Source organism: Phlebotomus papatasi, chromosome 2 (genome assembly GCF_024763615.1).
Source record: "Phlebotomus papatasi isolate M1 chromosome 2, Ppap_2.1, whole genome shotgun sequence".
Lineage (NCBI taxonomy): Eukaryota > Metazoa > Arthropoda > Insecta > Diptera > Psychodidae > Phlebotomus > Phlebotomus papatasi.
In genome coordinates, this window is record NC_077223.1 from 33,069,080 (window position 1) to 33,078,332 (window position 9,253).

Below are 9,253 nucleotides of genomic sequence, written 5' to 3' on the forward strand. Positions count from 1 at the left end.
AACTAATATATTTCACGTGTTTCTTAGTTACTACCTTGAAAAATTATAATGGAATTTTGATTTCAACTAATGAATCTTGAAAACCTTAAAGATATTTAAATAAGCATATCAAAACACTTTGCTTCACCCGAAATCCTACTGAGACAAGTTGACAAATATTTAAATAGCATTTATCTATTAAGCGAGTAAGCTTTAATCTTCCACTCAAGTGTTTTAATGGTCATCAAGATAATAGGTGCGTGAAAACTGCTTCCGACACCGCTGAAAAGCGTAATTGGATCAGTTGCTTGAGAAGAGTGATTCTGGTGAGAAGTGCGACATGACGCAAGAAGATATAAAGAGCAATCAAAAGGAGAGTGATGGTGAAAGGTTTATCACAAGAACTTCTACAGAAGACTACAGAGAGGATACTGAGTGGATCCCAACAAAGGACACAACATGCGGAATAGGGCCTTTCAATTGGCCTTTTCTTCAAAAGTAAGCTCCAATTACAATTACGCATTTTCATCTGAAGTGCATATGCGGTATCAAATAGCAGAAACAATAATAATAATAGATTTGATTGTGTGCTAAGTAAGAATTTCATTGAAGATATTGCATTAGACAACAAAATACCTTAAGTGCAATATTTATTTGATTTAGAAAATGAGGCTAGAATATCACAAATTGTATTATGAATGACATTGCAACACAAATTCATTTAGTAAAAGATAAACTTCATCTCAACTTGGCCGATGAAGTTTCTGTTTAGAATCTAAATGGTCATTTTTACACATCTTTTGGGTTTCATAAGTAAAACTGATATTTTAATTAAAGTCCCCTCATTACGTAAATTTAGTACTTCCTATGAAATATTATCAAGCCTTCCAGACACTTTATCAAAATCCACAATGATTTTCAACTGTATTCATATAAAACAAGATAAATTCATTGTTTTAAATATTGTTGTTTGTATACTTAACCTGTGGCAGCGTTCTTATTCTACTTATATTCTTCACAGAAAGTATATTTGCATTGAACTTATTTTCGCATTCATTCAACAGGTTCGCCAATAAGAATGTCTATGTTGTAATTTCTGGCATTTCTGGAGCAGTTTTTATGAGTAGATTTACATACTTTTACGGCACAATCTCGACTATTGAGAAGAGATTCAAGATTCCAAATAGAATTATCGGATTATGGTCTATAGGTCATGAGATGGTCATGATCTTCGTGGCAATTTGTGTAACTTATTTAGCTGGTAAAGGCCACAAACCAAGATGGATTGGCATAGGATTAATTGCTACATCAATCTCTTGCTTGCTCATGGCATTTCCTCACTTTATCTATGGAGGTGGTAGTGCAGAATCCTTTACCCTAGAATATGGTTCCGATCACAACACTTATGACCGGGATCACACTCTGGAGCGCGAAAAGAGAAAGGATCTTTGCAACAGCGACATAGATTATGCGGCCAAATGTGATACAGATGAAGGACATACTGAACCACAAATAATTTTCTTTGCTGCCCAAATGATAGCTGGGATAGGTTCAGCCCTGTTTTCCAGCCTCTCGTCCATTTACATGGATGACAATGTGAAGAAGGAGAATACACCATTCTTAATAAGTATGAGCAGCCACGAGTTTGTCTTATAGTACGTCTTTTAATCTCCCCCTATTCCAGGTATAATGTTCTTCCTGGGCATGACTGGACCTCTGCTCGGATTTGCCCTAGCAGGGCTATGTGTAAAACTCTTCGTATCACCTTCACTAACTCCAACAATTGCTGATAATGATCCACGTTGGGTAGGATCTTGGTGGCTCGGATGGATCGTATTAAGTTCAATATTAATAATGTTTTCGATTATGGTTTGCCTCTTTCCCAAAATCATGCCAAGTGCAGCTAGAAGAAAGCGATTAGCCATCTTGCAAGGAAAGAGCCAAGCTAATGAAGATGTAATACCAGCCAGTTGGAATGATTTTCTAGGGACAATTAAGAGGCTTCTTACCAATAAAATCTACGTGCTCTACAATATAACAGGTTTATTCTCAGTTTACGGAATGGAGCCCTACTTTATGTATACTCCAAAATACATAGAGTCACTCTATCAGAAAACTCCAACTGAATCCAAGTAAGGATTATTATAAAAGCTTTAAAGAATTTAATCACTTTAGAAGAATTTAGTACTTTAACCCTTTAAGGACGATTGGAACACCGGTGTCCCATAAAGACAATAATTTTTCTTGACTACCTAAAGTTATTTTTTCACTATGTTACGTACGTAATTGCAAAGTAGACGGAATCTAGGATATTTTTTGCAAATCTCCAGCTATTTGCTATTATAGTAAATTTTTAAGCTAAAAATGACGAATTTTTATATTCTCATAATGAAAATTAATTTTAATTAATTTTTTATACTTTCAATTTTTTTTAAGCAAAACCGTTTTGAAAAAAGAAACAACAATACTCAAACATAATATTTTTCATTGAAGTGAAAATTATCATTCATTGGTATTGTCAGAAAAATTGCTTAAATTTTTAGGCTATTTTTGTCCCTATTGCTCATAGAGTTAAAAAGGACACCGAATCAGATTCTGATGGATTTTCTAAGGTTAGATGTAAGACTTTTTCCTAATTTTGTTTATCGGTTTAATTTTTTATTGCTGATTTTCGGTCCGCGAAAACTGTCTCGTCGTTAAAGGGTTAACTCCTGAGAAAGGGCGATATAAATAATTTCTAGATTTTCTGAGCAATTTCAATCTAAAACTAGCACTACTTAAAACCAATATTTTCAACTTAAATATTCACGGATCAAACGATGCTTTAGAAAAGATATCATACTACTTATTTGCTTGTCTCTCTGTCTGGCAATCGAAAGTCCTACAGGTCAAGTGGTTTGAGATAACGATTTCAATTCAAGAGGACATTCCAATAAGTCTATTGAAGGAGCTTACACATGACATGATTTTTTTTTTCATTTTCTGATATGTTTCAATATTGTCTAGAACTGACGGAAATTCGGGTTCTTAATAAGGGTCTTTGGATATTCGATAAGTCTTAATGGCCTCTACAGACTAGAGAAATTTATGTCCATGTTGAAAAAATTCCCTATGCTTGTGTAGGAAAAACTCTTCAATATGGACGTATATTTTTCTAGTGTGTAGAGGCCATAAGTCTGGTTTTGAGCTTATTATATTAACTTAGACAAAAAAACATGCGATGGTCTGGCTATATTCACTCATATCAGTGTAATTTATAAGTATTTGGTAGTCTATTTCCGCTATTTATTGATTATTTGTCAAGTAAGTTATTGATAGTAGGGGAGTGTGGGGCAGTTAACGACGTGGCAGTTTCAATTTTTGCATATTCTTCTTATCTCTTTGAAAAGAATGCGACAAAGCCTTTATGTTATTAAAGAGATAACTGAAACCCATATTCATAAAAATTATTAATTTCGTGACGCTTCTAGTTTGAATTCTGTAATTGATTTTATAAAACTGCATCAAAATGAAACTTTCTGTAATGTTTTATTTTCAACAATTTCTGAACTATTGCACTTAGCTATCGAAGTAACATAATTGTATTAAATTACTAGTAGTTTTATGATTATTATAAGGCATTTAGCGTTGAATGAAATCTAAGACGGTTCAGACAATTTTCATTTGAGTTCCGAAAGTTCGTGAGGGGCAGTTTCATGCAAGCACACGGAGAAGTTTCCAGTGTCTAACAATTTACTTTTTTAATCAAAATTAACTTAAAATGATCATTGAAAACGTTTTTGTAGCTGTTTTTGTCGATAAGTTCGAAATTATGAAAAATAGTATTTCCTAAAAGTTCATAAAATTTTTTTTTAAAAAATCTTTCAGTGTTTTTTAAGTGCTTAAAAATTATGAATTTAATTGTTATGATAGATTTTCAGAATGTTTTCAGCAAGATATTGTAATTTTTTTTAGTTTTATAAAAATTCAAGACTTTAAAATACTATTATAAAACTGTTGTACTAAAAGGGACATGTTCTAAGGCGATATAATGATCCAATAATGTACAGAATTAGCTTAGCACTACAAAAGACATTTCTTTCGTATAACAATTCAAAGAAAATTGCTCAATAAGTGAGAGATAGGCTTGGAAATTTTTGACGATATTTTATTTTCTCTCTCTGATCAATTAGTGTTCAAATTCTGTTATAAAATGCTTGTTCGATTATATTTTTAGGTTTTAGAGTCTTAGAAGACTTTAAAATAGTAATTTTAATCAATTCTGGTATCGCAAATTTCTTATAAACACGTTTTATCTTTCTCAAAAATTGCCTCATATTTATCTTGAAATTGCCCCGCAATGGGGGACTTTCACACATTCTGCCTTTCAAGTAAAATAAATTTCTCCACAATAGACTAATGAAATTAAAGGATTATTGTTATTATTTTTATTAACCCTAAACCCAACTGTAATTCACAGAATATACAAAGTTTTATTTCGGTTTCTCATCTTTTTGCAAAATGGTCTCAAAATTCATTTTGCAATTTAGGGGTGAACTGCCCCACCCTCCCCTATAGCTTCCTTTCAAACAGGATAATATCGTTCAAAATTGGCCTAAAGGTTAAGACCTAGACAATGAGACTTAAAGAAAGTAACAAAAAAAATGCGAGTTACACGGGTTTAAACTAACTTATAAAAATTTTCGAAATTATAAAATAAAATGCATTTTTATAATTTTTGAAAATCAGGTGGATCATCTTGCCCCTACCTATCCAAACCTAAGGTATAATTTTCTCAAAAATGCTGCACGATTAAGGCTTATGACCATATGGCTAAACCTTACTTCTGAAGATCGTATTATGAATTCGAACGTTTCTCAAAGTTGTAACATTTCAATACTGTTCCTTTAGATAGATAGATAGATAGATAGATAGATAGATATGTTTATTTTCATGTCAAAAAGAATATACATTCTGTAACTGATTATATAAATTTCAGTTTTCACTTAATTCTAAATTGAGTGCGACCAATCCGATCAAGATACATCCTCAGCGTCCTTGAATATCGAATAAGATTTGTTTAATATTCTGATTGTACAATGTTTCATCTTTTTTTCTTAGTTTACGAATTCATTAAAAAAAGTATTCAAATGACTGTGGTAAATTTTGCAAACGAAAAATTAAAAAAAATCTCTAACCAAATATTTGAGAATTGTGATTATTTAATTTTTTTAATGTATGGTTTCCTTTAATAATAAGTTTTGCAATGTGAAGATATGCAAGATAATTTGCAAATTTTCTTTAAATTGCCTTTTAGGTATTATAGGGGGAGTAGGGCGCCTTTGTATTAGGGTACCTTAGAAAAGGGATTTGTCTCATATTTTTAAATAGGACTGAACCTTACCGTGATATAATTTATCTATAATCCAATTGTGAAGCTATATTATATAATATTATGACAAAGCTTAGTTCCGTTTAAAACTATGAGAAAAATCCCTATTTCCAAAGTGCCCCAATTCAAAGGATTTCATTTCTCAATAAAGAGTTTTTGTTAAATTATTAAATGATCTAAGAACCTTACTATGATATACAGTTTAATTTTTTTGTTCCTAACAGTTTCTATACAGGAACTGTAGGATTTATCTTTACAGGTATCGGAACAATACTCTCGGGATTTGTAATGTCCCGATACAAACCAAGTGCCAAGAAGATTGTCATATGGAACTGCGTAATCAGTTTCGTTTGTGTAATGTGCAATCTTACCTACTCCCAACTGGGTTGTACAGCTAAAGAAAGTGTATTTGATGCAAATACCCTTAGTATACAAAGTTCTTGCATTGAAAATTGTAACTGCGACTTTGTCCAGTACGCTCCAGTTTGTGGAGAAGACAATAAGACCTACATCTCTGCATGCCATGCTGGATGCAGAGATCGTATCGACTTGGAGGGCAACAGTACAAAACTTTACATAAACTGTACGTGCATTGCTTCAGCGTTACCAGAAGGTGGTTCTGCAACTGAAGGAGCATGTCCCATAGACTGCAAGAAGGAGTTCACGGTATTTCTCGTAACTATGAGCTTTCTTAGGCTGATGGTTGCAACAGGAATGGCATCGAATTTCTTACTCTGCATGCGTTGCGTAGCAGAAAAGGATAAAACAGTTTCCTTGGGCTTAAGTATGGCATTCTATAGTATTCTTGGCTTTATGCCAATTCCAGTAGTATTTGGTGCCCTTGTAGACAGCACTTGCGATCTCTGGGGCAAAACCTGCACTACAAGTGGCAACTGCTGGCTCTACAATGGACCATCCCTCAGGTAAATGAAATATGCTTTCCCATTACATTATGATCCTTAATTATTTATTTTCCATTTTTTTTCATATTAAGGTATTTACTGAATCTGACGACAAGTTTCAGCAATAGCATTGCTTTCTGTCTTAATATAGTTCTATGCTACTTTGTAAGAAATCTTTCAATTTTTGATGAGGAAAATTCTAGTAAAAATAGAAAGACCTCAGAAGACACTCAAAGACTAGAGACAACAAATTTTTAGAAAATTTCAATAAAAAAATAATTTAATGGAAATGTCTTTTATTAAGCGTTTGTTGAAATGATCCCGACTATTTTTCTTCTTAATATACAGCCTTAGGATAAATGTACCAAATTTCGGCCAGTTTCTTAATTTCAGCCACTTCTTTTATCACTCAAATTTCCATAAAAAATAGTTTTTGCATACTTTAGGTATTATGCAATGCAAAAAATTTCGCTTCGACTAACGAGATGATGTGAAAAAGACTTTGTAAGAATTCAATGATAATTTAATCACTGAATTCCAGAATAGTAAGGAACTATGAGAATCAAGGTGGCCGAATTATTATCCAAAGTTATGACTACATTTTTATTAATTACATAATCTATTAGGAAGGATTTTACACAAAAAAGAATGACGATAAACTATCTACAAAGTTCCAAGCAACACTCCTTAAAAAGAAGTAACTAACAAATTCAATTTGTATTAAAAATATTACATGTCAAGCTTAAGACTTTGGCGCTTCCATGCAGATATGCCGAAATTTGGTACAGTTACTCTATGGACAGATAAAACAATTACAGAGCTCGATATCAAGAATAACATCTCTTTCAGTCCATCATAATGAACTGGATTAAATCAGAAACAAGTTGATACTATAATATTTCGACCAGCATCTCAGTAGTGCAAATACTAGGCCAAAAACTGTAACATCCCCATTTTATATAAATTCTTCTAAAGCATAACAGGATAAGACTTATCATTTTGTTTAGAGAATATAAGAATGTGATCCTACTTTAATTAAATTATACTTCTCAATATATATTCTAAGGCAAACTAAAAAAAGCCCACTGTCTAATTCTACCCCTGGCTGAATGTGCCCCTGTTCCCCTAGTAGAAACACTCAATAAATGGCATATTACTTTAGTCAAAAGCATTAATTTAATATACATCGTTTTTGAGAATGTACTATTCCAAAATTCGGACAGTAAATTTTACTAGTCTTACATGGAAAAAAAAATCGTATCATTGTTCGTAAATGTTTGTGAATACTACACTAAAATGTTCGTAAAAGTTTGTTCTTCTTTAAAAACATTATTCGTAAGATGATAACTTGACGAGAACATTTTTCTTTTACAAGCATTTGTTTGTATAACTTCATAAACACACAGGAAAATGTTCGTAAAATTTTGTCATTCGTTCGTAAAGTTTTGCTAGACAAACAAAAATGTACCAACAAACGTTTGTAAAAAAAATGCTTGTCAAGTGATCATATTACGAACAATGTTTGTGAAAAAGTCGAAACTTTTACGAGGTTTTTAGTGGATTGTACAATGTACAATTAACGAGCATTTTATAAGTCCCCATTGTGAGAATTGACAAACACTTACGAACAATTTTACGAAATATTTTTTTTACTGTGTTAAGTAAATTTTATTCACTTAGATAGTCGTTTTAATTTTAATTTACTACTACTATCCTCTTTTAAAGGACAATGGGTAAAATGGTGTAATCTTTCGCCACGAATGAAACCTATACCATCGAATAGGTAGTGGTAAAGGTAACAACACCTGTTTCGAGACCAACCCCAAAAATATGTAAGAAAAGTACTAGAGCACAAAATTCTGTAACTCTATACATAACTCTTTTGCAAAACTCCTTTTATACAATAACTGTTTATTTTATATCGGTGGTTTCAATGAGCAATTTGTAAGGAAGGGCTCAAGGAAGATTTCCCTAAAAAAAAAGCGTATCTTTGTCTCTTCATATTCTCTACAATTTTCAAGAATTTCCTAATAAATCCTAGAACATCCTTCAAATTCGTAAAAAATGTATTGTATGTGGGGAAATGTCTCCTATCCAGAAATATTCTTCTTGAAAAAAGAGTTAGGTCCTCTGAAGATCGCAGGGTCCTAAGAGATACCGTTATTCAACACTTTGAATAATAAGTAACACAGTCTAAATATTTTAATAAAGTCCTAATACTTTGAAGCATTTGTTAAATTATTTTCGTTGCGGTACATTTTCAACCCTATAATCTTCAGCAAACGTAGCTCCTTTATTAAGGAGTATATTCTGTAAAGGTGGAAAAGGGCTCCGAAAATACCAATGGTTTCCCATTACACAAAAAGTTTTCGTTTTGTTACCCTGTAATGCGTGATGGCCGTAAAACACGATTAGTTTGTATGCGAACTACCAGATTGAGTAGTCAGAGGGAAAATCTAAAAATATTAATTTAAATTTAAAGCTTCAGTTATACGTCGACATTGGTCCCAATTTCATTAAGATCGGTCAAACTGTTTTCGAGTAATAAATTGTCAAAGTTGTGAATTTTCATAAGCATATCGTTAATTTGCCAAGGACTGACACTCCTTTTTGACTTAGGTCTCGGTTATATACCAATACCTACAAAATTGGCCTAGTCTCGTCTCAAAAAACACACCTCGGACTCCGAAAATACCAATGGTTTCCCATTACACTAAAAGTTTTCGTTTTGTTGTCCTGTAATGCATGATAGCCTTAAAATACGGTTAGTTTGTATGCGAACTACCAGATTGAGTAGTCAGAGGGAAAATCTAAAAATATTTGTTTAAATTTAAAGCTTCAGTTATACGTCGACTTTAGTCTCAATTTCATCAAGATCGGTCAAGCCGTTTTAGAGTAATAAATTGTCAAAGTTGTTAATTTCTCGAGAACTGACAGTCATTTTTGACTAGGGTCTCGTTAATTTTTAAGTCATACACCAAAACCTACAAAATCAGCTTAG

General features: G+C 32.4%; 1 protein-coding gene across 1 annotated transcript; it reads left to right on the top strand.

Annotated features, from left to right (window-relative positions):
- Positions 1–274: 274 nt before the first annotated feature.
- LOC129803506 (solute carrier organic anion transporter family member 74D-like) lies at positions 275–6,542 on the top strand. Its single transcript, XM_055850115.1, has 5 exons — positions 275–477; positions 1,044–1,606; positions 1,664–2,111; positions 5,575–6,273; positions 6,345–6,542. The coding sequence occupies exons 1-5, from the start codon at positions 320–322 to the stop codon at positions 6,508–6,510; spliced, it is 2,034 nt and encodes a 677-aa protein (XP_055706090.1). The 5' UTR covers positions 275–319; the 3' UTR covers positions 6,511–6,542.
- The last annotated feature ends 2,711 nt before the right edge of the window (positions 6,543–9,253 follow it).